Source organism: Trichoderma citrinoviride (assembly GCF_003025115.1).
Source record: "Trichoderma citrinoviride strain TUCIM 6016 unplaced genomic scaffold BBK36scaffold_12, whole genome shotgun sequence".
NCBI classification, from domain to species: domain Eukaryota; kingdom Fungi; phylum Ascomycota; class Sordariomycetes; order Hypocreales; family Hypocreaceae; genus Trichoderma; species Trichoderma citrinoviride.
In genome coordinates, this window is record NW_020194720.1 from 1439718 (window position 1) to 1465286 (window position 25569).

General features: G+C 55.3%; 10 protein-coding genes across 10 annotated transcripts; 6 read left to right on the forward strand and 4 right to left on the reverse strand.

The window, feature by feature from the left end:
* Positions 1 to 135: 135 nt before the first annotated feature.
* Positions 136 to 990, forward strand: BBK36DRAFT_1171435 (F1F0 ATP synthase subunit C; the record flags this gene model as incomplete). Its single annotated transcript, XM_024895568.1, has 3 exons — positions 136 to 193; positions 361 to 796; positions 879 to 990. The coding sequence occupies 3 exons, from the start codon at positions 136 to 138 to the stop codon at positions 988 to 990; spliced, it is 606 nt and encodes a 201-aa protein (XP_024747311.1).
* A 511-nt stretch (positions 991 to 1501) lies between these two features.
* On the reverse strand, positions 1502 to 3673 carry BBK36DRAFT_1207329 (hypothetical protein; the record flags this gene model as incomplete). The annotated part of the gene is made up of 4 exons (XM_024897393.1): positions 1502 to 2861; positions 2997 to 3201; positions 3264 to 3342; positions 3407 to 3673. The coding sequence occupies 4 exons, from the start codon at positions 3671 to 3673 to the stop codon at positions 1502 to 1504; spliced, it is 1911 nt and encodes a 636-aa protein (XP_024747312.1).
* Positions 3674 to 4521: 848 nt separating this feature from the next.
* Positions 4522 to 5158, forward strand: BBK36DRAFT_1125711 (hypothetical protein; the record flags this gene model as incomplete). The annotated part of the gene is made up of 2 exons (XM_024891307.1): positions 4522 to 4735; positions 4827 to 5158. The coding sequence occupies 2 exons, from the start codon at positions 4522 to 4524 to the stop codon at positions 5156 to 5158; spliced, it is 546 nt and encodes a 181-aa protein (XP_024747313.1).
* Positions 5159 to 5190: 32 nt separating this feature from the next.
* BBK36DRAFT_1171438 (hypothetical protein) lies at positions 5191 to 6425 on the reverse strand (the record flags this gene model as incomplete). Its single annotated transcript, XM_024895569.1, has 3 exons — positions 5191 to 5880; positions 5938 to 6266; positions 6362 to 6425. 3 exons carry the CDS (start codon positions 6423 to 6425, stop codon positions 5191 to 5193), a joined length of 1083 nt encoding a protein of 360 aa, XP_024747314.1.
* Positions 6426 to 6991: 566 nt separating this feature from the next.
* On the forward strand, positions 6992 to 11920 carry BBK36DRAFT_1136263 (patatin-domain-containing protein). The gene is made up of 3 exons (XM_024892927.1): positions 6992 to 7343; positions 7400 to 10314; positions 10525 to 11920. Exons 1-3 carry the CDS (start codon positions 7054 to 7056, stop codon positions 11886 to 11888), a joined length of 4569 nt encoding a protein of 1522 aa, XP_024747315.1. The 5' UTR covers positions 6992 to 7053; the 3' UTR covers positions 11889 to 11920.
* A 522-nt stretch (positions 11921 to 12442) lies between these two features.
* Positions 12443 to 13036, forward strand: BBK36DRAFT_1125156 (hypothetical protein; the record flags this gene model as incomplete). Its single annotated transcript, XM_024891248.1, has 1 exon — positions 12443 to 13036. The coding sequence occupies one exon, from the start codon at positions 12443 to 12445 to the stop codon at positions 13034 to 13036; it is 594 nt and encodes a 197-aa protein (XP_024747316.1).
* A 198-nt stretch (positions 13037 to 13234) lies between these two features.
* On the reverse strand, positions 13235 to 14797 carry BBK36DRAFT_1125291 (pyridoxal-dependent decarboxylase-like protein; the record flags this gene model as incomplete). The annotated part of the gene is made up of 2 exons (XM_024891266.1): positions 13235 to 14673; positions 14749 to 14797. The coding sequence occupies 2 exons, from the start codon at positions 14795 to 14797 to the stop codon at positions 13235 to 13237; spliced, it is 1488 nt and encodes a 495-aa protein (XP_024747317.1).
* A 1065-nt stretch (positions 14798 to 15862) lies between these two features.
* On the reverse strand, positions 15863 to 18163 carry BBK36DRAFT_67662 (hypothetical protein; the record flags this gene model as incomplete). The annotated part of the gene is made up of 3 exons (XM_024898487.1): positions 15863 to 15881; positions 15945 to 17985; positions 18082 to 18163. The coding sequence occupies 3 exons, from the start codon at positions 18161 to 18163 to the stop codon at positions 15863 to 15865; spliced, it is 2142 nt and encodes a 713-aa protein (XP_024747318.1).
* A 1285-nt stretch (positions 18164 to 19448) lies between these two features.
* BBK36DRAFT_1125481 (hypothetical protein) lies at positions 19449 to 20207 on the forward strand (the record flags this gene model as incomplete). Its single annotated transcript, XM_024891286.1, has 1 exon — positions 19449 to 20207. The coding sequence occupies one exon, from the start codon at positions 19449 to 19451 to the stop codon at positions 20205 to 20207; it is 759 nt and encodes a 252-aa protein (XP_024747319.1).
* A 3469-nt stretch (positions 20208 to 23676) lies between these two features.
* BBK36DRAFT_1171444 (hypothetical protein) lies at positions 23677 to 25098 on the forward strand (the record flags this gene model as incomplete). Its single annotated transcript, XM_024895570.1, has 1 exon — positions 23677 to 25098. The coding sequence occupies one exon, from the start codon at positions 23677 to 23679 to the stop codon at positions 25096 to 25098; it is 1422 nt and encodes a 473-aa protein (XP_024747320.1).
* Between the last annotated feature and the right edge of the window lie 471 nt (positions 25099 to 25569).

A 25569-nucleotide genomic window follows, 5' to 3' on the forward strand; every position in this document is an offset into this window, starting at 1 on the left:
TTGTCGCGCCTCTGTGCTCCGAGAGAGCTCAACTAGCACCTGGAAAGCTTCCCATTCAGCGACAAGAGACGACGACGAGCCGCCAGCGCTGCTTCGACAACCCCGACCAACAGAAGAAAAGAACCAGCGGCAACAATGAGTCTCAAGTACGGCGTCGGAGGAATCGGGTCGTTTCTGACCGTCGTGGGAGCTTGTATGTTCTTTGGCCCATCTTGTCGCCGTCACCACCTTTTGTCGTCATCAGCATCATCCTCGTCCACCTTGCTCGACCCTGAAGTCTTCACCACCACGCCAAACCGAACTCTTCATATAGCACCGTCCACCATGAGTTTACCCCCAGGCTAATAACCTTACCCACAGACATGCTCTTCACCGGCAGCGGCGAGTCCTTCAACGTCGGCGCCTTCCTCGAGTCCGTCTCGCCCTACGCCTGGGCCAGCCTGGGCATCTCCCTCTGCATCGGCCTGTCCGTCGTCGGCGCCGCCTGGGGCATCTTCATCACGGGCTCGTCCATCCTCGGCGCCGGCGTCCGCGCCCCCCGCATCCGCACCAAGAACCTCATCTCCATCATCTTCTGCGAGGTCGTCGCCATCTACGGCGTCATCATGGCCATTGTCTTCTCCTCAAAGGTCGACTCCGTGCGCGGCGCCGAGCTCTTCTCCGCCGACTCGTACTTTACGGGCTATGCCCTCTTCTGGGCCGGGCTGACGGTCGGCGCGTGCAACCTCGTCTGCGGTGTGGCGGTGGGGATTAACGGGAGTGGTGCTGCGTTGGCTGATGCGGCGGATGCGTCTTTGTATGTGGACTCCCTTTTGGGCGGCCATTGGCTGATGGCCCACGTTGCATTGGCTGTTCTGTATTAACCACGTGTCGAACAGGTTCGTCAAGATTCTCGTCATTGAAATCTTCAGCTCCGTCCTGGGTCTCTTTGGTTTGATCATCGGCCTTTTGGTTGCCGAAAAGGCTCCTGCTTTTGGCGCCAAGTCCTAAACAGCAAATTCGACAAGAAGGGGGGGACTCTTGGAAGACATGGAATATGCACAGTTTCCATCACGGCCTCCTCACCTCTCCCTCTCTCTCTCTCTGTGCCTCTTCTGTCTCTCCGGAAGGGAAGACGAGAGGAACCCGTTATATGCATTGCAACGATAATGTTGGTTGGGCGTTTGGAAGATTGGGCTGTAGACGATGTTTATCTTACTTTTGTTGTTCTTCTTTTGTGTCTCGAATCTGAAGCTGTATGACTAGCCCCCTGTGTACACTAGCCAGAGAACAGCTGCTGATGCTCGAAATCGAAGCATCTTTTTTCAAGAGGCTATGAATGGTGTCGAAACAAAAGAGTAATGAGCTTTTTTCCCGCCATTTCCCCCTTTGTTACCCTCATTTCACATGAGCCAGATAAATAGCCACAGCACCTCGACTGCCTGTAACTTTCCCTCCTTGTCATGTGTATATCATGAGTTCCTGAATCAAGTTTCATTTTAACCAACTACTACATCCACCACTATCCACTGCGTATAGAACTCATGAGCAAAGCGTCCACCCTCGATCCCTTCTCCAGCTTCCCGCTCCCACCAGGCAAGCAGAGCAGCGCGTTGGCCGACCTCAAGCTGCCCACTTTGGAGCTGCGCTGTCCTCCGGTGCTGCTCGCCGTCAGGCGCCCGTCCTGCCCAATGCTCGCGACGACGCGATGGAACTCTGGCCGGGGGTCCAGGCCAAAGTCGTGGGCCAGCGTGACGGGCACCTTGGGCAGCCCGACGGGGGAGACGCCCGCCTGCTTGTGCAGCGACGGCAGGACGAAGAGGTGGAAGGTGACGAGCGCCGAGGCCGGGTTGCCGGGCAGCGAGAAGACGACCTTGGACAGGCGCCGGCCGGCGTTGTCCTTGACGCGGACGGTGGCGAACGTCGTCGGCTTGCCGGGCTTCATGGCGACGCGGCCAAAGTGGATGGTGCCGCCGAGGGCGCGCTCGAGCGTGGGCTTGAGCAGGTCCAGCTCGCCCATGGACACGCCGCCCGTGGTGACGAGCACGTCGGCGTCGCGGAGGCCGGCCCGCAGCGTCTCCTCGAGCGTGCCGGGCCTGTCGCTGGCGATGCCCAGGTCCACGACGGGGAAGCCCCATTCGCGCGCCGCCGACATGAGCGTGACGCGGTTCGTGTCGCGCACCTCGCCCAGCTTGAGCCCGCCGGGCCGGTCGTGGTCGACGATCTCGTCGCCCGTCGACAGGATGCCGATGACGGGCCGCCGGTACACGCGGGCCTCTGCCGCGCCGACCGCCGCCAGGAGCCCGATCTCGCCGCCGACGCCCGAGATCTGCTCGCCCTGCTTGAGGATCACGGCGCCCCGCGCAATGTCGCTGCCGACTTCGCGCACGTTGGCGCCGTCCGTGACGCCCTCGGCCTGGATCTCCACTTCCTTCTCCTCCTTGCCGTCGTCCGTCATGGTCTTGAGCGTCGTGTCCTCCACCATGATGACGGCGTTGGCGCCCGGCGGTAGAGGCGCGCCTGTTGTGATCCTGGCGACTTCGCCCTCCTTGAGAGGCGGCAGCTCTCCGGGTGCGGCATGGGACACGCCGGCGACGGGGAAGACGCCCCTGACTTTGCCGTCCTTGGGCACGACGACGGCGTAGCCGTCCACGATGCTGGCGCGGAAGGCCGGCACGTTTTCCCTTGCCTGGACGTCCTCGGCCAGCACCAGCCCGACAATGTTCTCGTCGACCTTGACGGTTTCTGGCTGCGGGCCTGGCGTGTGCTCTGCGATCAAGGCGAGGGCGTCATCTACGGATACCATGGGATAGGGGGATTCTCGATAGCGCCGCGTGGGACCCAGGCTGATGTCGTTGGATAGATGGGCTGTGCTGCTAGAGCTGCTCGGGGTGGTGAACCTCTGAAGGCTTGCGTGGCCGGGGCCGTGGCTGTGGCCGTGAGAGTGTCCATGATGGTGATGGTGATGGTGCGCCTGGGCAGCTGCTGGTGTTTGTGCCGATGCTTGTGTCGGGGACCGGTCGATGCCGGCGTCTGCCTCCAGCTTCTTGACGCCGCCGGCATGCAGAGCTCTCGAGTTTGAGCCTGCTGCTTGCAGGCAGGCATGGGGCAGCGTCTTGATGATGGCCTGGAGGTTTTCCTTGGCCCCTTTGGGCGAGCCCGGTAGGGTGACAATGACTGTCTTGTTTCTTACGCCAGCAGTAGGACGAGACATCATGGCGACTTAGATGAGTGTGGTTAGCTGGACAAGGTTATGTCTGCCGTTGAGGGATGAAAGGACTTACACGGAGTTATCGCAAGAGAGGCAGATAGCATAGCGTGAATCAGCCCAGGGGCCGTCTTGTGTATCATTGGGGCAACGGCCTGACGGAGTGAGATTCGGTCAGAATGAGAAGCAACATCACGATATAAAACCCATCCAGCTCACCTCTGGCGTGACATCAGCGACGGAGAAGCCGGTGCCGCCGGTGGTGACGATGAGGTTGACGGCATCCGGCCCGTCTGTCCAGGGCATGATGCTCCTCTGGATGTCCAGGACATTGTCCGAGACGATGCGCTCGTCGACGACGTCCCACCGGCCGCCGCCGTCCTGCATCAGCACCTCCCGGAGGACCGTGGCGGACGCATCGGCGGAGGGATCCCGCGCGGCTGTGGTTGAGACGATGAGGATGGCGGCGTTGAACGGGCCGTCCATGGTGGCGGTTGGTTTGTATATACAGTCGATGTGATGGGTTTCAAGATATTCCAGAGACGGCACAGGTGTTTGGTGTGAGACTTGGTAGGTCTCGTTGGAGGATGTAAGTGAAGAGGATGGGCTGAGTGTACATGTATGTTGGGCACGTGTTGGAGCAGCCCAAGAACCAGCATCCAACTGGTTATCAATTGGTATGGAGACTCGATACCTCAGTAGTAGCTGGCAGATGGCAGCTCGCCAGTGTTAGTGCAGCTACTACTTAGTCAACTTGCCCTGATCGAGCAAGAAGCCATCAAGCACAGATATATAGATAGTACCTCCCAGCTGCTGCGCAAATGTGCGTCAAGATGCAGAAAACGGCATGTAGCATCGATGCGGAGGATTTCACGGGTGCTCATGCAAACCAGACCAGCCGACCCCCCCGAAGCCCGCTGCAGCAGCGCCGGGTTTAGCGCACGATAAGCCTCTCGGGCGCTGCCTTGCAGCTCCAGTTACAGCGATACCCCACTGGAAAACAGCCCCCCGTCCAGTGGCTGCAGCGCTGCGATGCCACGCTGCAATACCCCCGAGACCCGAGTTGGCGCGCCATGGACTTTTTTTCGGCTTTTGACGCCTGTTCGAATCTCATCTCCTTTCAGGTTGCCTTCAAACGCTGCCATCTTGCATCACGGAACCCTTGCACGGATCTCTGTCTCGTCTTTCTTTTAGCCCCTTTGCGCCGATCTTCTTGCTTCTACGGGGGCCCCCGGGCATCTCATTCTCTGCCGAGGTTCTCTTCTTGTCTTCCCTTCATCGCATATTCGAAACTCCACCGAATCTGACGCATCTCCTCGCAAAAATCGCTGCCAATGGTGCGCATCAAGGAGCGATACCTGCTGGTCAACATCATCTACCCTCCTGATGCCGCCGCGGCTTCCAGGGCTCGTGTTCCCGGTCTTGTTGCCCAGCATCAGCCGACCGTTGCCAAACTGACGCCGCAGGCTTTGGTGAGAGCCATCAAGGCCGAGGTGGCGGAGCTGTATGGCGACTTTGGCGCGGGAGCTCTCGAGGGCAATCTCTCAGGTGAGTCGTGACGAGTCTAGCATTTGGTGGTTTCATTAGTATAGCAATAGCGAGAAAGGACAGAATCATGATTTATTAACATGTTTCATAGTCAAATATCTCTCTTTGGCCACCTCCACCTTCATCCTCAGGTGCAACAGAGCTCATTATCAGCTGCTCTGGTCCGCATTGACCTTCATGGACCGCGTCCCCGTCAAGGACGGCCGGCCCTGCATCTTCCGCGTTGTCCGTGTCAGCGGCACCATCCGCAAGATCGAGGAGATTGCCGTCGATCGAGCTCGGAAGCTCATCCTGGCCGCAAAGGCAGAGGCCAGCTCTCACCCGCAATCCTCGCTGTCCGTGGACATTCTGGGCAAGGATGACGCCATGCTGGATGTCATGGACACTGCCATGAGCGACGACGACATGGAAGACGGCAGCTGACGTGGCGGACCCTACCGATTCTTCAATCTTGATTACTTCTTCTTTCTAACTACCTTGACACCGCTGTCCGCCGGTACCGTCATATCGCCAAAATCAGGGTCAAATTCTGCCTCTGGATTGGAAGGGGGAGCTGGGTCTGCCTCGGCTTCGTCCACATCCATCCCGTTCGCCTCGGCTACCCTCCTCCGCTCCTCTTCTTCGGCTTCTTGCTCGAGACGGTCGTACTCTTCCTTGTGGTCGATCCACCGCTCCTGCACGTCCTGCACATCGAGCATCGACGATTCATTTCTCATGGCGACGGCCCATACAGTGTCATTGGCGCCTTCAGCGCCGCCAAAGACATAGCCTCCTGCGCGATCAATCACACGGAGCAGATGCATCATGCTCTTCTTATTCTCCACTGCCAGGACCTCGTACCGCACCAGGCCGTAGTTCTCAATCATTTTCGCTATCGCCTCGTGCAGTCGGCCGAATTTCTCGTTCCGCATTCCGGGGGACTCAGCCTCGAGGTACGGCGTCAGGTATGTGAGGTCGTCGACATCGGTATAATATTCCAGGTTGAACGGCAGCTCGTCATACGAGGCCACTTTGTCAATCTTGGAAAGCACATTGACGTGCGGCATGTCCATCTGAATCATGGCTCGGAGCGAGAGGAGGACGTTGGATACATAGAGGGATGGCTGGGTGAGGCAATAGCTATCCGTGAGATGTACGCAGACAAACTAGCACAGGATGGTCAGCAAGCCGTGCTCATGTTGCTTCCGACAGGGCAAACTGACTCTGAATTTAAGATCCTTTTGGAGCTTGTAGAATATGTTTCGTAATGAGTTGTGGTGCGTGTAGAGCTCGACCTGACCGGGACAGTCGAACAGAAAGTAGTCTTCCCCAAGCTCTTTCAGGCCTTCCTCTAGCCATTCGTAGTTGTTCTCGAGCTCTTCGAGAGCATATAGAATGCCGCCATTGGGCCCCAAGCGGTCTTCGCGCATAATGTCCTCCAGCTTGACCAGGTCGCGGATATCGAGAGCGCAGGGGTAGTTTGTGTGGTCGTTGGCGGGATCGAGGTTCACGACGGAGCACGCGCGCCCAATGGCGCCCATGAACTGGTGCACTGGGAAGAGAATGAACGCTTCGTGTCAATACCAAAGCCCATATTCATTGCTGGATCGCCTCCGTCGGGAGACAGGCACAGGGATTGAAACATACTGCCATCGCAGTAGGTACTCTTGCCCGAGCCGGGGCTGCCGAGTACTAGCTGCGCAAAGGGCATCTGGATATGGAGGCTCCTGTTTCAATGGGACAACGTCGCATGATCGGTTAGTCCGAGGGTCGATCTGAGGAATTGCGCCGGGGTTGCGAGAAGAAGAGAGAAGAGCGAGTGGGCTGTTGGGAGTGAAATGACGATACTTACGGTAATTGACTTTGAAGCTCTCACGAACAGTCCAATGAACAAGCCCACCAAGTCCGGATATCAGTGGTCGTGAGTACTCGTATGCTATGGGGCAGGGATTTGAAAGTAGTAGAATGTCGAAATCTGCCGTGACTGCTGGAGAAATTCTGCTTGTTCATGGATACATATTCACCTATTCTACAGCATTCTTTATCAAGCTTCCCTCGAGGTTCGTGGTTATGTCATCTCAAATTCGGCACACTGCTCGAGAAAAACAGGTGGGGTGGTGGGGTTGCTTATGCCGGCAGAATCCCGGCTATAGAGCTAAGCTCCGTTATCAAAAACCACATGAAAATTGATCACAAGCTGCCCTCTTTTCTCTCTTCTTCTCTTCCTCTTCCTTATAAAACTCTCAGTCACCCCCCTCGGCACCGCTCCGCCGCGCAAACGGCCGCCATTCGTCGCTCTGCATAATGCTGGGCAACAATGTGCAGCACCATCTCCAACCATGGCATCTGACGTGTCAAATGCTGCTCGGTTGGCTGGGAGCCTCTCCCACAGCGTCTCCCACGCCATGGACTCGCCCTCCAGCTCGCTCCCCGTGAGCTACGCGACGGTGGAAGCTGCCCGTGCCTCGCCCGGCTGGCTGGGCCTCATCGGGTGGCTTCTGCTGAGCATCATCAACCTCACCACCACCATCCTGTACTGGATCATCCGCACGGTGACCATCACCTTCCCAAGCTTCCTGTACACGCTCTTCTCCGCGAGCTGGACAGTGACCATGAATGCCACCACGCTGTATGCTGCCAGTCCCTTGGTTTTGCCGGGCCACTCAAGACTCACAGCCTTCCTAGCATGTTCATCGTCGTGGCCATCGTGTCGGCGGTCAGCTGGGTCGTCAGGTATCGCATCTTGAACATGTACTCGAGACTGCCGCCTGAGCCCCAGCGCAAAGAGCCCGAGATCGACTTGTTCCCCGACACCCACGAGGGTGGCATCAAGTCCGGCCTGTCCAACTACCTGGACGAGTTTCTGAGCGCGATCAAGATCTTCGGCTACCTCGAACGATCCGTGTTTCACGAACTGACCCGGAGTATGCAGACTAGAAAGCTTATTGCCGGGGAGACTATCAACCTGGAAGAAGAAAAAGGCTTCTGCATTGTTGTCGACGGCCTGGTGGAGATCTTCGTCAAGTCGGGTCGGAATCCCCGAGCGCCTGTGAGGAGCGGGTCGCGAACCGACCTCTTCGATTCTTCCTCGGACGAAGACGCACTGCCTGGTCAGCAAAAGTATCAGCTGCTGACCGAAGTCCGCAACGGGGCGCCAATGTCGTCGCTCTTCTCCATCATGTCCTTGTTCACAGAAGATGTGAAGCTGAAGTCGCACGACGAAGATTCCCCTCTTCCGGCGGGCGGAAGTCGGCATGCGCGAAGCGATTCTCTGAAAGATTCTGCCGCGCAGGTCTCTCACGGTCCCACGTCGATGCCCAGCACGCCGCATCTGGAAGCTAATGCGGAGCGCCCAAGCGTCCGGTATGGCGATAGTATCCTGTCAAACGGAGCGAGTACCCCAAAGATACCGCCTATCTCGCTGGATCCTTCTGTTAGCTTTCCGCCTGGCAAGGAGAGAGCAGGGCTTCACAGCAGGTCAATGTCAGCCTCGGCACACCCTGACATCATAGCAAGGGCAACGGTTGATACGACCATCGCAATCATACCTGCAAGTGCCTTTCGAAGGCTGATCAAGATCTATCCCAAAGCCACAGCACACATTGTCCATGTGATTCTTTCTCGATTCCAGAGGGTGACGCTCGCTCAGGCGTTCAACTATCTCGGCTTGACAGCCGAGGTCCTTCAGACCGAGAAGGACATGGTCAAGTTTACCATGTGTCAGCTCCCCAACATTCTTCGCGGAGACGCCCTCACCCGGCTGAAGGAAAAGTTCAACCGCGAGCGGGAGCGCATTGGCGAGGATCAAGAGACCAAGGGAATCGCCCTGCACAATTCAGCGGCTAACAGACGCCGACGGTCGAGCACGGCTCTCCGCAAAGAGTTGGTCATGCAAGCTATTGCGAAGAATCGATCTACGTCATCTAGCATTAACAACGCGGCTTCTTCTGCACGCGATCTCCGCTTGGCTCGTGGTCTCAACCCTGGAGATCTTTTGGCGGGCGGGCAGCTCAGTCGGGCACCCAATAGGAGCCCTTTCCCGGCAAGCCTTGCCCGGTCTCCAGCATACGTTGGCAATGAGGACATCGGACCCTTCAGTCCCCTGACGCAGAAGACGTTCAACCCGTTCGACTCTGGAAGGCACGCTCGCATCTCAGCGGATCGTGACTCGGTGGACGAGGATAACCTCTTCAGGGCATCTATCCTCGAATGTGTCTTCAAAGCTCTTGGTTTAGATGCAGGTGGGACCTCGTCGAGAGACGTTGACTCGGTAGAAGGCTCCCCGAGGTTGACGGGATCTCCCAGGATGTTCTCCACAGACCGACGGGCAAAGACGTTGTACACGAGCAATGCATTCGGATTCATTGGCCCATACGACGGGTCCATTGATGGGGAGACTGAGTCATTGGCCTCAAACGGCCTGGCCGCTCATTCTCCACCAAACGCCCATGCCTTGGCCCACGACATGATGGACGAGGTTGAAATCGTCTTCTTCCCCAAAGGGTCGGTGCTCGTGGAGCAAGGGGAGCGCAGCCCCGGTCTCTACTATGTTGTAGACGGCTTTCTGGACATCGGTACCACGGTCACGGATGGTGCGCCAAATCTCTTTCAAAAGTCCGGCCCTGCGTCTTTCAGCGCAGAGTCGCTCCATGCAGAGCATCGATTTGAAAGCCCCGGCTCCAAGGCTTCAAAGCAGGGCACACCGCATTCCTCGCATCGGGACCAGAGCCGTCGCCGAAGCGTTGCGCTCATCAAACCCGGAGGATTGGCCGGGTATATCGGGAGTGTCTCTTCTTATAGATCGTTCATTGACGTGGTGGCCAAGACGGACGTGTACGTGGGCTTCCTCCCGAGAGCATCCTTGGAAAGGATTGTCGACCGTTACCCCATCATCCTCTTGACCATGGCAAAGAGGCTTACGCACATTCTGCCTCGGCTCATCCTGCACATTGACTTTGCTCTTGAGTGGGTTCAAGTCAATGCTGGTCAAGTGATTTTCCACGACAATGATGAAAGCGACGCCATATACATTGTCCTCAACGGTCGTCTTCGCCTTGTAGAAGACAGGCAGGATGGTGGAGTGTCGGCACGAGCCGAGTTTGGACAAGGCGAGAGCATCGGTGAGCTCGAGGTGTTAACAGAAACCGCGCGTTCCGGAACCTTGCACGCCATTCGAGATACCGAGCTCGTCAAGTTTCCTCGTACCCTGTTCAACAGTCTTGCTCAGGAGCATCCCAACATCACCATCAAGATCTCCAAGATCATTGCCTCGAGGATGAGGGCAGCGGTGGATGACTCTACAAAGTACATCGCCAAGGAAGCAGGCTCGGGAGCCGCGACCAACCAGCGCAAGTCAACACTGAATCTCCGGACAGTGGCGATCCTACCGGTCACTGCCGGGGTTCCCGTTGTGGAATTCGGGCACCGTCTTATGAATGCGCTCGCCCAGGTAGGGCCGCAGAACGGCGCGACCTCGCTCAACCAGTCTGGTATTTTGAACCATCTGGGCAAGCATGCGTTCAACAAGATGGGCAAGCTCAAGTTGTCGCAATATCTGGCCGACCTGGAAGAGAAGTATGGTTTGGTGGTGTACGTGGCAGGTAAGCTCTTTTAATTTCTTCTCTCTCCTTGCTTTCTGCTCTCGGTCTTCAAGACCTCCTTGCTCTTATGATGACAAGCTTTCACACCGGAGACACGTTCTCTGACGGCTATGTAAACTCTAATTTTTTCCTGAACGCATAACTTTTTCTCATCACTTTGTTGCTACCACTCTTGTCTGAGATTCACAAGCTAACATGAGTGGTAAAAAGATACCAATGTCAACTCACCGTGGACGCAAACCTGCATCACGCAAGCCGACAGTATTCTGTTGGTGGGATTGGCTGAAGGCTCTCCGGCCATTGGAGAATACGAACGGTTCATGCTGGGGATGAAGTCCACGGCACGCAAGACTCTGGTTCTGCTCCACACCGAACGATTCTCACGGCCTGGTCTCACTCGGTCGTGGCTGCGAAATCGTATGTGGATCAACGGTGGCCATTATCACATCCAGATGCCTTACAGAACAGACGCAATGCCTGTCCATCCTCCGTCGAAGAAGCTGGGACAAGCCCTCAAGGAACGCGTACAGGTGCTGCAGGCCGAGATTCAAAAGTACACTTCGAGAAACGTGCACCATACTCAGTATTACTCGCCTGACACGCCGTTCAAGGGGGATTTCCATCGCCTCGCTCGCCGTCTCTGCGGAAAGTCCATCGGCCTTGTTCTCGGCGGCGGTGGTGCACGAGGCATCAGCCAGATAGGAATCATCCGAGCAATGGAAGAGGCCGGCATCCCAGTGGACATTGTCGGCGGAACCTCGATTGGAGCCTTTGTCGGTGCACTTTACGCCCGGCATGCAGATGTTGTGCCCATGTTTGGCTTCGCAAAGAAGTTTGCAGGTCGCATGGCCAGTCTCTGGCGGTTCGCTCTGGATCTGACGTACCCCTCTGCTTCTTACACGACGGGACACGAGTTCAATCGAGGCATCTTCAAGACTTTCGGCAACACGCAGATCGAGGACTTTTGGCTCGAGTACTACTGCAACACGACCAACATCAGCAAGAGCCGGGCCGAGTTTCACACGAGCGGATACGCGTGGCGATATATTCGGGCGTCGATGTCGCTTGCCGGCTTGTTGCCTCCGCTTTGTGACGAAGGCAGCATGCTGCTTGACGGAGGCTACGTGGACAATCTGACGGTATCACACATGAAGGACTTGGGCGTAGACGTGATTTTCGCTATAGACGTTGGGGCGCTGGACGATGATACGCCACAGACCTACGGAGACTCGCTGTCCGGCTTCTGGGCGTTCTTCAACCGGTGGAATCCGTTTTCGACACACCCAAACCCGCCGACGCTGGCGGAGATCCAAGGCAGGCTGGCATATGTGTCAAGCGTGGATGCCCTGGAGCGAGCAAAGACGATGCCAGGGTGCATCTACATGCGGCCGCCGGTTGATGGGTACGGGACGCTCGACTTTGGCAAGTTTGACGAGATTTACAAGATGGGATACGAGTTTGGACGCGAGTTTTTCCAGAAGCTCAAGGAAGAGAACAAGCTGCCGCTGACGGAGGAGACGGAGGCGAAGAAGGCCTTGAGGAGGACGACGGCACCTAGACGAGCCAGCATTTAGACCCGAGCACGATTGCACGAATAGAGAGCGTTGATTGAGCTGTTTTGCATTTGTGACGGAATCCAAATACTAGATGAGTTGATCCCGTTGCCCATCTTCTCTATTTGATTCATTGATTCACAGCCATGTGACCAAGTGACACACAGACGTGCTATGACGAAAATGACGATCCCACGACTAACCTCGATTGTCTGGTTAGCTCCAAGTTTCTGCGTTGCGCCGATTGCGAGAAAATGCAGGGATTCGCAATCGAGCCGCCTGTTTCTTTTTGCCGGTTGGCTGCAGCCAGTGGGAACCCGAGCCGTGGCATTTGTGACATCATCCGGGGGCCTCGATTTGAAGCGAAAGAGAGAAACTGGTTGGTTGATCGTGGGACCTTGGAATGACGCGGCGAAGAAGGGGGATGTTCACTTATAAAGGGGGGGCGGATGATGTGCACTTTTGATGGACGACTTTATCATTTACGTCTTTTGGTGTGATGATACCAAGAAAGAGTTGTCTCTATCTGCTTATCGAAACGCACACATACACACACAACTTGCATACAAACAGCCATGCCTTCTTCAAGACGAGGAGACTACCCGAGCAGTCTGTATCCCGAGGTCGGATCGTCGACGTACCGATCTGGCTACGGCAGCGACGACAACATCTCCAGCGGATATTCTGCTCGAAGGGATCACGATAGCAATAGCGATCATTATCGCGATTACCGGTATTCCGAGGATGGAGGCGGCGACGGTGCGCGAAGTAGGCGTCCTCGCCACGACGACCGAAACGAAGGCTTTTCTCGTCGAGACGACTCTCAGCCGCGCAAAGAGGCGAATCGCAGCCAATCCTCCCGTCGCCATCAAGACAGAAACAACAACAACCGAACAACAAGAGACAGAGAAAGAAGAGGAGATTCGAGGAGAAACAGTACTGCTAGCACTAGTAGCAGCGGGCGCATCTGGGAACGCATCCTCCCGCCCGACTTCCGCCCCTCGCAAGCCGACCCCGACGAGCGCCACCGCAGACGGAGCAAAGAGAAAGAGTGCGAGGGCTTCGACTGGACGCCCGGCGTGGTGCTCGCGCTGCTGGGGGCCGCGGCGCTGTTTAACCATGAGAGGTCGCTTGTGAGGAGGCGGAAGAAGGACTATATCGAGCGGTGAAAAAAACGAATGAATGATACTATGAGCAATGTGATTATGCTGTTGGAGCTATGATGTTACGAATGATGGGTTTATGAGAATATGATCTATGTACTATACTAGACAAATGGGATGAAATCTATCTTTGTCTTCATGTATCCATTCTGTCTAACCACGACTTATGATGATGCCAACAAGTGTACATGCATAGAATCCCCATCACTCCTTCAACTGCTTCGTAACAGTCTCAACCAACAGCTCAAACAACCCCCGGACATGCTCCTCCCTCACCGCCGCCGTCCCCGTACACACCCGTATCGCGAAATGCCCATTCACAACCGTGCTCGTCAGGTAAAACTTGCCGCCCGCATTAATCGCCTCATACAGCCTCTCCGTCCTCCGATTCACCTCCTCCTCGCCATCCCCCCTCACGCGAAACGTCACGAGCCCAAACCGCGCCCTCGTAAACACGCTAAACAAGTCCTCCCTCGAAGCGAGCTTCTCCTCGAGGGACTCGCCCAACGACACCCCGTTGCGGATGTGCGCCTGCAAGCCCCTGATGCCGTAGCTCCGCAGCACGAACCACAGCTTCAGCGAGCGGAAGCGCCGGCCCAGCGGGATCTGCCAGTCGCGGTAGTCCGTCACCAGCTCGTTGTCGCTGTACTGGTTGCGCAGGTACGGCGGCTTGATGCTCAGCGCGGCGATGAGGTGGCCCCTGTGCCGCACCCACACGGCCGAGCAATCGAAGGTCGTCAGCATCCACTTGTGCGGGTTGAAGTTGAACGAGTGGAAGGCCGCCATCGGCTCGGCCAGCGGCTTGTTCTCGTCCAGCAGCAGCGCCGCGCCCGCGTACGCCGCGTCCACGTGCACCCAGATCTCGCCCGGCTTGCCCGCTCGGGGCGCCAGCGCGGAGGCGATGCTGGCAAAGTCGTCGACGGCGCAGACGTCCGTCGTGCCCAGCGTCGCCGTCAGATAAAAGGGCTCCAGCCCCTTGGCCCGGAGCTCGTCGAGCGTCTTGGCCAGCGCCTCGCCCGTCATCGAGAAGCCGTTGTCCTGCGAGACGGGCACCGTCGCGAAGCGCACGCCCAGCACCTGCGCCGCCTTCTTGGTGCTCGAGTGCGCGCCTGCGCTGCCCAGGGCCACCAGCTTGCTGCGCAGCCGCCACGTCTCCTCCTCCTTGTCCTCGCCCTCGGGCAGGTGGGCCGTCGCCTCGCTGATGTACTTGTCCCTCGCCGCGACCATAACCGTGAGGATGGCCTCGCTCGCGCTCCCGTGGATCACGCCGCCGCCGTGCGTCGGCCCGCCGCTCAGGAAGCACTCCGGCAGCCCCAGCGCCTGCGCCAGCCAGTCCATGACGATCGTCTCCAGCTCCGTCACCGCGGGGGAGCAGATCCAGTTGAAGTGCGCGCCGTTGAACGCGTTGGAGTACATCTCCGCAATGGCCGCGGGGTAGCTGCTCGAGCAGGGGAAGAAGGCCATGAAGCCGGGAGACGCCCAGTGGGTGATGCCGGGCATGATCTTGGACTGGATGTCCGACTGGATGGCCTCCCATGGCTCGCCGTCGAGCGGTGCCGAGGCGGGGAGGAGCGGCCTCAGGTAGCCCGGCTCAACAGCTGAGACGACCCGGCGCTCAGGGACGCTCTCATGGTAATTTGCGACTGTTGGTTTTCGTGAAGCTTCTTGTTAGCCAGCTGTTGCTTGGACAGGGGAAGATGAAAGAAGAGAGAACTCACTCTCGTCAATGGCCGCCTTGGCCGCCACCCTAAACTGCTCCGTGTTCATTGGGCTCGCCATGTCTTGTCTCTTTTCTCTGGGCTTCTTCTCACAGAGTCCCTTGCCAAACCAGTCACAGAATCCTGCCTGACACGTTCCAAAACTCCTGAAGACTCGAAGCGATTCCCATCGACCCTTTAAACCATCGACGACAACTGGATCACCCACGGACAAGTAAGTCTTCAACTGTCTTTTGCCCCCCCCCCCCCACCCCGTCAGAAAACAGCAAGGCGGGCACACAATAAGCAGTCCATGTGGAGAAGCCACTTCGGATTCCTCGCCATCTCATTAGCGCTGGCTGCCCTTCTCTTCCACTCTTTTGTCTCTTTGGTCCCGGCAACGCTTCCTGGCCCGGAACCCGGCCATCCTTCATCGGGGTAATAAAGCTCGGGCTCTGCAGCGGAATGAGTGGAACCCGCCCGTTTTATTCCATGGCTTGCAGAGACAAAAGGTTGTGCCTTGCATCTTCTGGCTTGGATTTCCGATTCCGATCGTTCCCAGAACGAGACGCTTATATCGACGGGGATCTCAAAGCCCGTTCAAAGAGCTGGAGGATGTTGCAAGAAGGTGTTGGCCAATTCGCGTCCGTTTGCAGGGATTTCAATGTCAAATAAGTTGTCTTCAACGCGCCCTTTGATGACATGGCGCCTTTTCGTGACACGTTTGAACGGATTCAAGTGACCCAGCATGTCAGATGCCATTCCGGATCGCCGTCACACATGCCAACGATTCCACGGTTCCATTGATGCCGCTCGTGTACGCACTTGGCCGCGAGGCGGCGCGATAAGGAGCGGCATCCATATGTTGATTGCAGAGAACAGAATATTCTAATCACACAACACGAACACATATTAGTTATCAGAAGAACGAGTGTCAACCTTGTTAAAGATGCCTGTGGCACATGGGCGGACCTAGGCGCTTATTACGTGCAAGTTCACAGCATCTCATGAGGCTTGACATTGCCTCGAGCAAAGTCAATGAAGAAGCCGCTCGACTTAAGATCAAAGGATAATCATCAATATCAAAAGCTTGCCTAACTTGAGCATAAAGATCAATACTCGCTAGTTTCGTGAATCAATCTACTTTGATGGCACTAATTGTGATCGCCTGTCAGCACGTCTTCGCCCATGGTTCATCTTGAGGAAGCAATACATACCTGTATATCTTGCGCACAAAGGCATATGCGCTCAAGAATCCAATGGTGCCCGTCAACAATCCATACACACAGCACGCCATAAAACTGTACGCAAAGAAGAGCATGCTGCTCACAAAGCCGCTAATGTGCAGCTTGAAGAAATAGTACCATATCGAATAGAGAAACACCCAAAAGGCGCTCCCGCCGCCAACGAAGAAGGACTGCCACCACCAGTGGTAGTTTTCGGCGCAGAGCTGGGCATAGATGGTCACAATGGTCACTTCGGCAATGGTGACCATGAGAATGGCGAGTACCACTGCCAGGAAGCCAAAGACGTAGTAGTAGCTGCTCTTGTCCTGCCAGATCGACTGAAAAACGAATAGCAGTTCGATGAAGATGACGGCAAACGGGATCAAGCCTGCGAGAAGCACTGCCTGGATCGATTTGCTGTACCAGGCCTGCCGAGGCACCTGTCGAGGAATCGTCGTCGTCTTAGTAGGATGCTCCCAAGCACCGGCCTTGTGGAACCCGTAGTGAGATCCTGCATACACAAGCGGCACCTGTACGCAGAGCCAGAGAACAAGAATGGCCACCAGTGTTCCAAAGGGTATCGCCGTGCTGGACGCCTGGGCCCATACGAAGAGATTGAGGATAAAGACAAGCCCAAACGTGAGGCCGGGAAACAGCAAGGCTGTGACCAGTGCGTTTGCGCGATGATCAGCTCCGTCGAAGCTCTTGAAGACGCGAGCAGAAAAGTAGCCGGAGAAGAGTCCCGCAAATATGAACAGGCCGACTCCAACGCTGATGAAGCCGCCTCGGAAGCTGGGATTCAAGACCCCCAATGCACCAAGCAAGACCAGTCCTATGGCCATGAAGAACAGCTGCATCCCGGACCCGACAAGGGGCGCCAGAAGCGTTCCCAGCGCCGGCTTCCGAAATACGTCTCCGTGGAGCAGCTTCCAGCCCGTGGCCTCTTCCAGCGCCCCGCCCTCGTCGGACAAGTCGTCCTCATCATTCTTGTCGTCGGGCCCCTGACTTAACAAGCCCGTAGTTTGCTCGCCCTTGGGCCTAGCCGCCCTCTTGCCCCTAGCTTTCCCCTCTTCCGCCGAAATGCCCTTGTTGATATCGCTATGAATAGTCCTGGCGAGGATAATCATGACAATACCCGTCAGGAGCCCACAGATAATTAGCGAGTTAATGATGGCCATCCAGTGAATGCGTGTGCCTTCCTCTTGGTTCACAAAGTAGAGGTCCCAGCGATGGCCCCATTCGATGCTCTCGTCTTCGCGGAAGTAGACGGAGTATGTGTAAGGAATGTTCAGGGAGCCAGGGCTGTTGTCATCGTCTTCCACCTCATGAGGGTGGTACGACAAGCCATCATACTTCAACGACGCATCAGTCGTCTTGTTGGGGGCAATGTACAGCTCAAAGGGCTGGTCGACGTTCTGAATGTCCACCGGGCATCCCGCACTGTCCTTTTTGTTCCCGTTTCCGACGCTCTTGGGATAGACCTCGAACCCCACAACGACCTTTTCACCACGATCGCCGGCTCGGCCCGGTGCTCTGCGGTACCGGATGACAATAGTATGGTGGTTGTTGAGATAGTAGTGAAGCTTTCCAGTCTTTGGCGAAGCCTCTGTATATCCCAACTTGAAGCCTGCAGCGTAATACTTGCGCGTCTTGTCGGCAGTGACGAAGCTGGTTGCGCCAGGCAGATTGTCCACGATCCACTCAGCCACGTACCCATCCCGAATCAGCTCTTTTGTCCAGCGCATATCGCGACGTGATAGCTCCTTATTGCAGAGCAGTGTGCACGGTGTATCTTTTGCCATGGCGAGCTCCATGTCGGATGTAATGATGCGGTCGCCGCGCAGCACCTCCCCCAGATTCAAGGGCACGCTCTGGCCGCTCAGTAAGCCGCCCCCAGCCTTGTGGTTCCCCGTCGGGGAGCAGGTGAATGGCAAGTCGTTGTAGGCATATTGGAGCTGTGTGTTGTCTGAGTAGACCTTGTTGACCATCAGAGGCACCAGCTCGCCATCCTTGTAGGTCTTGATTGACCAGCCTGCGAGAGGGTACGTTAGCGACCAGTTGGTTGGGTGGGTAGTGCTTGTCAACACAGCGGCAAGCACATGAACAACAGGTGACTTGGCGGCTATACCAGGAATATAGAATGCCGTTGACGAGGATGCCAACAAGAGCAGGAACAGGCCGCGGAGGCCAGTCTTGCGTGTGCCAATCATGCTGATGCGCCGTGAATAGCTCGGTTGGGTCCTCGGTCTCCTCGCGACATCACCATCAAGGCATGCGAATCGCGCCCGGCGCCAGCTCTCCCTTTTGTAAATGTACTCAGTTCGCACGCTCGAGCTGCGACGTTTAACTGCACAATTCGATCGAGTTGTTGAGACGAGTTGGTGCTTGCAGATGCAGCAACGCTGTCGTATTCTTCGCGCTGCGGTACGAGTATGCGACGGGATTGGACGTCTAAGAGGATGGGGACTCTGGATATGCAAATGACGGGTTCCAATGGCGGGCGCAATCGATTCGACGTACTCGGACTAATATAATGTCGTTACCAAAGCTTCGGCTGGGTTCTCGAGGATATCGTCATCAGAGCAATGGGCCAGATACGAAGATGCAGGTGAGGGACGGAATTCTGGACACCTTCAAGTGACGACCAGGGGCTAGAATCAATCTACAGCACTGCCGACAAGCTAAGGGAGGAACGGACTCAGGGCAGCACCTGCATTCCGATGGACAAAGATGATTAACCGCTCTTTTGCCGATCGCGATCGACGATCCGGCCCATGGCAATCCAAGCTGAGACCCACGTGGTTCACAATGATGAAGGGAGCTTGATATTGGAAGTCGAAGTACATAGGAAGCCTTCAAGATAATACGAGCAGATAATAAGCCTCGTTGATGGTGCAACAAAAGAGACAGCGTACTGACAATGAATAGCCACGATATATGAACCGCCTATCAACCCCCATTCCAGCGTTACAAGTGGCTTGTGCTGGTCCTCATCCGGCAATACGCCCTGACCCAATATATCTGCCGATGTCAGCCCGCCTTGCCTAAAGTGGCATTACACACCGGATCTTACATCTATCAACTGCAGGATTTGATCATGATATGGACGGAGAAGAACAAACCTCTATCCAGGGACACCTCGAGTACCGAGAGACTTACACATTCCACGATGCTTATTGGCCGGTATTTCCGAAATACTTGAATTTCGGCAAGATCGCAAGATGTCATTGGTCCTTTACCTTGTTGCAGGCTGAAGTGGACAGTCAGGCTATGCCACCCATCAGGAGTCGTGAGCATCAGATGGCGGGAGGCGGAGGCGGATTGGCGGAGTTCAACCTCGAGACATCGAGTATATATATATATCCGTATTGTCGGCGATAGTTGGTGACTCGGCTTCCTTTTCATTCTGCGTTGCCATTTACGCCGAGCCTTGAAGTTCCAGCGTCTTACGAGACGGCAGCGACATCGTCAAACGCATCACCACTCACTGCCAATATGCACCTCATCCTCACAGGGGCAACAGGCCTCGTCGGCTCCGGCGTCCTAGACGCCATGATCAGAGACACCAGCATCGCCAAGATATCCATCCTCAGCCGCCGTCCGGTTCCCATGGCCGACGACGCCAAAGATCCACGCATCAACGTCATCATCCACAAAGACTTCGAGCAGTATAGTTCCTCCCTGCTAGGACAGCTCAAAGATGCCAATGGCTGCGTCTGGGCTCTCGGCATCAGTCAGACCAAGGTCACCAAGGACGAGTACATCAGAATCACCAAAGACTATCCCCTCGCAGCCGCACGCGCATTCTCCTCGCTTTCAGACTCGGAAGACCAGCCCTTTCGCTTCGTCTATGTTTCCGGCGAGGGCGCGACGCAAGAGCCGGGTTATTGCACTGCGACTTTTGGCAGAGTAAAGGGAGAAACGGAAGTCGCACTTGCGGAGATGAGCAATGAGACTCGCAGCATGCGAACCTACTCAGTCCGACTCGGCGCTGTGGATGCCTCCCAACACGATGCTATAAAGAAGTACATCCCGGACCCGGGCGCGCTGTACAGGGCTATGGGGAGTGCTCTGTATCCTGTGATTAGGACGGTTATGCCGTTGGGTTTGGCGCCTACAGACATTGCTGGCGATTGTCTGTGCAAGATGGCGATGGGCAAACTGGATGATAAGTTGGAAGGGCCGGGTGCTATCAAGAACGGACTGTCGTGGACTCTGAACAACAAGGCCATGAGAAGAGTGGCGGGTCGGTGATTCGCACAGTAAGAAATGGTGTTCAAAACCTTCGAGGTGTGTTCTTGGGACAACATGCGGATTATGCCGTCGTCTTTGGACCGAATGACACCGATGTCTCTGTACCTACTTTCTAGACGACCCTTAATTTCACGTCAGCGGCACAAACAAAAGAAACAGTGTGTTGACTCGGTACTCGTTGATGACTTGTCGCGTGAGGCTTTACCATCAGCATCTTTCGTTCATTTCATGGCCCGGCTCCTGTATTGTGTATCCTACTTTCATCTCATAATGTCAGGCTGAGGCCATCGAACAGATGAAAAGTGGCTACGCATGGTAAACGCGTAATCGCTTAAAACCGTTGCATCAAGCCAAGCTGAGCCAAGTCGATGAATCATCGCAATGCTGGGAACAGGTGAACGGCGCAGAAAGTGGCGTTGCGGTTTGAGTATGTGGGTTGGCGATCACTCTGATTAAGCTTCTCGTACAAGGATTATCTGTGGATATGGTATTGCATGCAGTGTGCGATTGCATGTGATTTCATAGGAACGGCACTGTATAGACGTTAGGGATTTCAGGAGAACTCACATAACATTGGGAGAGACAAATGGCAAATACGCAGAAGATCCAAGCGTTGCAGGGAATTGGCGTCTACTGAAACTTCCTTCAAGGAGCATGGGAGAGGCATATCACTGGCCAAGAGTCAGTCGTCGACGTGGTGGCCTGCCCTTTCTGGCCATTCCTCCCTCCTTCCCCCTTTTTCCACCATCGAAGCTTTTCCCCTGGCTGACCTGGATTGGGCGCAAACTTCCAATTGCCATTGTCAGCAGAGGAATCCGTTAGGCGCTTTCCAAAGGAGGACTCTGTATAATAAGCCAAGTCGCGAAGCAGAAAAAAGTTAGTATTGGAAAAGAGGACCGTGTGAAGCTGGGCAAAGAATAGAACGATGCGCTAGGTCGTTTACGGAGATCGTCTGTCAAATCGTGCAGCAGTCTGGGATTGAAAAACGGGGCCAGGGGCGTGTGTTGCGTTAGATATCGAGGTCGTTCCTCTGGGGTCGACAGTACCCGTCTTTGACGGCTGTTTAACTCGCTCAGCAAGGTATCCAGATACCGATCCTTTGAGGGGTGGCTAAAGACATGAAGACGCAGAGCGGGCGCTAGGAAGCTGCAAAGTGTCTGTATGTACCTTGACCAGCGTCTCTGCTTCGGCTCGTCTCCCACGATGCAAGCTGCACTTGTTTAAGGTAGTGGAGATGCTGAAGTAGCGGCTCAACTAGATAAAGTTTGCTCTAGGCCGTGGCTTTTTGATGTCCCGTGAGTGCGAAATGGGAGAAGACGTTGGAGATATTAGAGGCGATATCGGAATTTTCACGGTGGTGATGGCCTCGTGGGTTGACAAAAGCAACAGCCCTAGTCTCTCCCACGGAGACGCACGAGGTGCGAGAGAAGTCGATTGGAGTTGGGTGTCCCATCTCGTTGACTTCATGTAAACGTCGCATCCCCGCTGGACACGTGTGAGATGCGCGGCAGGCCAGCAGAGGAATCCTCATTGGATGGTTATTAGTTGATCTCTCCAATATATCACGATTTTAGCAAACCGCTAACTTACCATCCCATCCATCCGCCTTCCAGGCACACCGGATGGCCCGACCCAAACGGTAGCAACGCGGCTCAGTTTTTTGTCGCTGCAAAGTTGAACCAACGAGGCGAGCTTCCTAGTACATAGTAGTGCAATCAATACATCGTCCACCTACACGGTGGGCATGATTCAGTCCGCAAACCTCCGATCCTGCACCGAATCCACCATCGTGAGCGCCCACCAGATGGGCCTGGAAAAAAAAATTCAGAGTAGCGAAAGAGTCCAGACCGAGCCAGAACGTCGTCTAATAAGGCAGCCATCCACACGACTCAAGGGTCCTGGCACGAGCTTTGTTCTTTTTGGGTTGTTTTTTCAACTCGTGCGCAGGCGCCACGACAGGGGCTCTCGTTAATGGGGACTCGTGATTTCTTGAATTACTATTTTTTTCCCTTTCCCTTTCCCATCGCGTCCCTTTTGCTGCATTGTGCGCTTAAAGCTTTTGACCCTCGTGATGCGTCTCCATTCATTGTGCTTTAGCACACGGAGATGGGAGTCGAGGCCATGGGGCAGACCCGGGGAAGACCGAACCGATGGGGCTCTTTTGCTTGTTGAAGAATAACTGCAGGTTGTGAGATCTCGAGGAGATTGGCTTTTCACTGGACCAACACGAAGTCGCTGGCGCTGGATCTGTGCCGCCAAAGCGCTGAATTGAAGGAGAATGATGAAGCTGCGGAGAAGAGGAAGGAATCTCGAGATTGTCCTCATTTCCAGGCATTACCTCGAATACTTAATACTCGTACGGTAATAACGCAAAAATGGAAGCTGCGATGTTGCACAGCATCCACCACTGTGACCGCTACAGGGCACGATACCCGCCAGCTCCAGTTGAGTGCGCCCTAACGCTGATGCCCAAGATGTACCTATACCTCCACGTTCCCTCTCAGTGACTCTTGCACTCCGACTGTGACCATCGAGACTCTTCAATTTCTTCCATCTCCATCCTACAGCCCTCGATATCTGCTTCATTTTCCTCTCCCAACATCACGGCATTCTCGATTCACACACACAAAGAGCCTCTCGCCAATTTTGCTCCGGGATCATCGCACAGCGCACGAGTACCTGCGCCGGAACGATGGAACCACCCATGAACGAGCTCCACGCGGAATGGCGGCACTGACTTAATACGTACGTCTAGGCTCCCTACTGGCTACCACCCGATGATTGCCACACTCCCCATTCTCGCAGCTTCTTCACACGCCCCCAGCATCTTCCCCGGGACCTCTGATTTCAATGCCGTTGCCGCAAGTACCGTTACCGCCGCCGTCGAGCTCCTTTCCACTGTCTGCTTGGTAGCAACCCCTCCATCCATCTCACGGACAAGCTCATGATGACCTGGTCATGTCGACAAGAGCCCAATTGACTCAGCTTTAAGGGCGAGGCCCTCCCCAGACTTACGTGCTTCCGATTTCGACTTCATCCCATTCTTGCAACCTGCTGTTTGATTGCTCGCTCGTCCGTTGTTTCCTGTTTGTTGCCCGTTTTGTCTGCTTCTTTGCTCTCCTCATCATAATACCACTTGGACATTTCGTAAAATCGACGGTTCAACTATCTAAATAGACCTCGAAGGCTGCATCTCAGGTCAAAGAGCCGCCCTCGACCATCAACCATCAGTCTCCGAAACATTTTCACGACGACATCATCTCTAAGTCCCCGAGATAACATTCTCTGCACCCGATCCCGAGTATCCCGTGGCAGACAAACCAGACACTCCCTCACTTCCTGCACACTTCGACACGCAACCCTATTTTCTTCTGCAGCGCCGTCTTCGTGACCGGAAATGTCGGCCTCATCTCAGGGAACGACTCGCCCTTTCAAAGCGTCCAAGAGCGGCTCTACTCAGAATCCCGCCATGGAAGTCAAAATAGACCAGCATTTCAACACCAAGGTCTATACCTCCGGGTCCACTATCGCTGGCCATGTTGCAGTCCGCGTCTTGAAGGACACTGCATTCAACAGCCTGGACATCGTCTTTGTCGGTATCTCTGCCACTCGGCTTGACTTTGTCCAGCAGTACCCTTCGCATTCTTTCAGGCCGTTCTTGAAGATCCGCATGCCAATCCAGGAGTCGGACTTGCCCGGAGACCGAATCTTTCGAGCCGGATGCGAATACAAGATCCCGTTCCATTTTGTTGTCCCCCATCAACTCACCATTGGGGCCTGCAATCACACCTGCTTGTCACAAAACGTTCGGGAGCGACACTTACGACTTCCCCCAAGCCTGGGCGCTTGGGCGGCCGACGATCAAGCTCCCGATATGACGCAGATTGAGTACGCAATTAACGCCAAGGCTATCCAGCACGGGAACGGAACTGTCACTAAGGTGATGGAAGCCCACCACATCCTCAAGGTGCTTCCGGCGCATCCTGAGGACGCGCCTCTCGATATCACCTTTCGGGACGAGTGGTACAAACTATCCAAGACCAAGACCATCCGGAAGAGCTTATTCTCGAGCAAGACTGGTCAGTTCACTGCAAGTGCCATTCAGCCCGGTGCTGTCATGCTCTCAGCGGATGGTCACAAATCCTCCATGACGAGCGTCCGTATCAACTTGGAGTATGCTCCGTCATCCGCAGAGACGGCTCCTCCCAAGATCAACTCGGTCACAGGCAAACTCGTGTCGACCACATTCTTCAGCGCCGTACCGGTGGATCATCTACCAAACCTGGGCAGCCGGACGAACTGCGAGAGTACCCCGTGCTTGAATTATACGACGACTCACTCGCTCTTCACTCTACCTGTGGAATCCGTCTCATGGATGCAGCAAGAGGCGTCATCGCGTTCTCGGCGTGACTCGGGCTACTCAAGCACCGTGGTGGATGGAGATGCCTCCGAATCAGATGCGTCTGAGAGAAGAAGGCGGCAAAGCAGCAAAGGGAAAGGCTCCAAAAAGCCCAAACTCTCTACTGTTAAACACACCACCGACATCGAAATCCCGTTTACGGTAACCAACACCAACAAGAAGCTCTTCCTACCCAGCTTCCACTCTTGTTTGATTTCTCGATCTTACACACTGCAACTGAGTCTGTCTGTTGGACCGACAAACACCGCCATCTCGCTGGCTGTGCCTCTTCAGATCGGCGTCGAGACGGTTTACGAGCCCCAGGGCCACGAGCTTCCTAGTTTTGAGAGCGCGCTCGCTCAGGCTGAAGAGGAAGAGGCGGACGCTTACTTGCAGCCTCGTGTGATTCACATTCCGGAGTCTGGGCCGCGGGAGGATAACATGTTGCCAGGATACAATGAACTCAGCCGAAGGACCATTGGCGTTGCCTGAGGGCATGCTATCAGTATCTAATTGTCGTTCCCTTTTTTCTTTTCTATTTGTTTTTCGAATTCTGCTGGGGTCATATTGTTAGCATGGAGTTTGGGAGATTGGGAATCTATTAATCAATGCTTTCGGCTATTGAGTGATTCTCGTTCATAATCAACAATACCCACAAGAGATTGGATCTGGCAGCCCAAAGTTTTTATTTGTTATTATATTGAAATTCACCTCACATAGCCCTCTGCAATATCGTCGTCAACTTCATGCATCTGAAAGGCGCTGATGTATGAAGCAGCGCCAATTCTGCAACTGGTAAAGTGCACCTTCAAGACCCTTGTTTCTCTACCCGTTGAGAAGATATCGAGGAGTTTCTCTTAAGAGTCGAGAAAGTTGAAGGTAGTTTTCGCCATGTTGAGTGATGATGGAGCTATAGGGCAGCAAAGACTTTTGCGCGCCGCTGCCAAGATGTGAGTTCTTGGA

Excerpts from the sequence above, each read along its gene's own strand:
- BBK36DRAFT_1136263 (XM_024892927.1), top strand. The coding sequence starts at position 7,054 with ATGGCATCTGACGTGTCAAATGCTGCTCGGTTGGCTGGGAGCCTCTCC. Across the intron at positions 7,344-7,399 it reads ACCATGAATGCCACCACGCT|CATGTTCATCGTCGTGGCCA; the intron begins GTATGCTGCCAG and ends CAGCCTTCCTAG. Across the intron at positions 10,315-10,524 it reads TTTGGTGGTGTACGTGGCAG|ATACCAATGTCAACTCACCG; the intron begins GTAAGCTCTTTT and ends AGTGGTAAAAAG.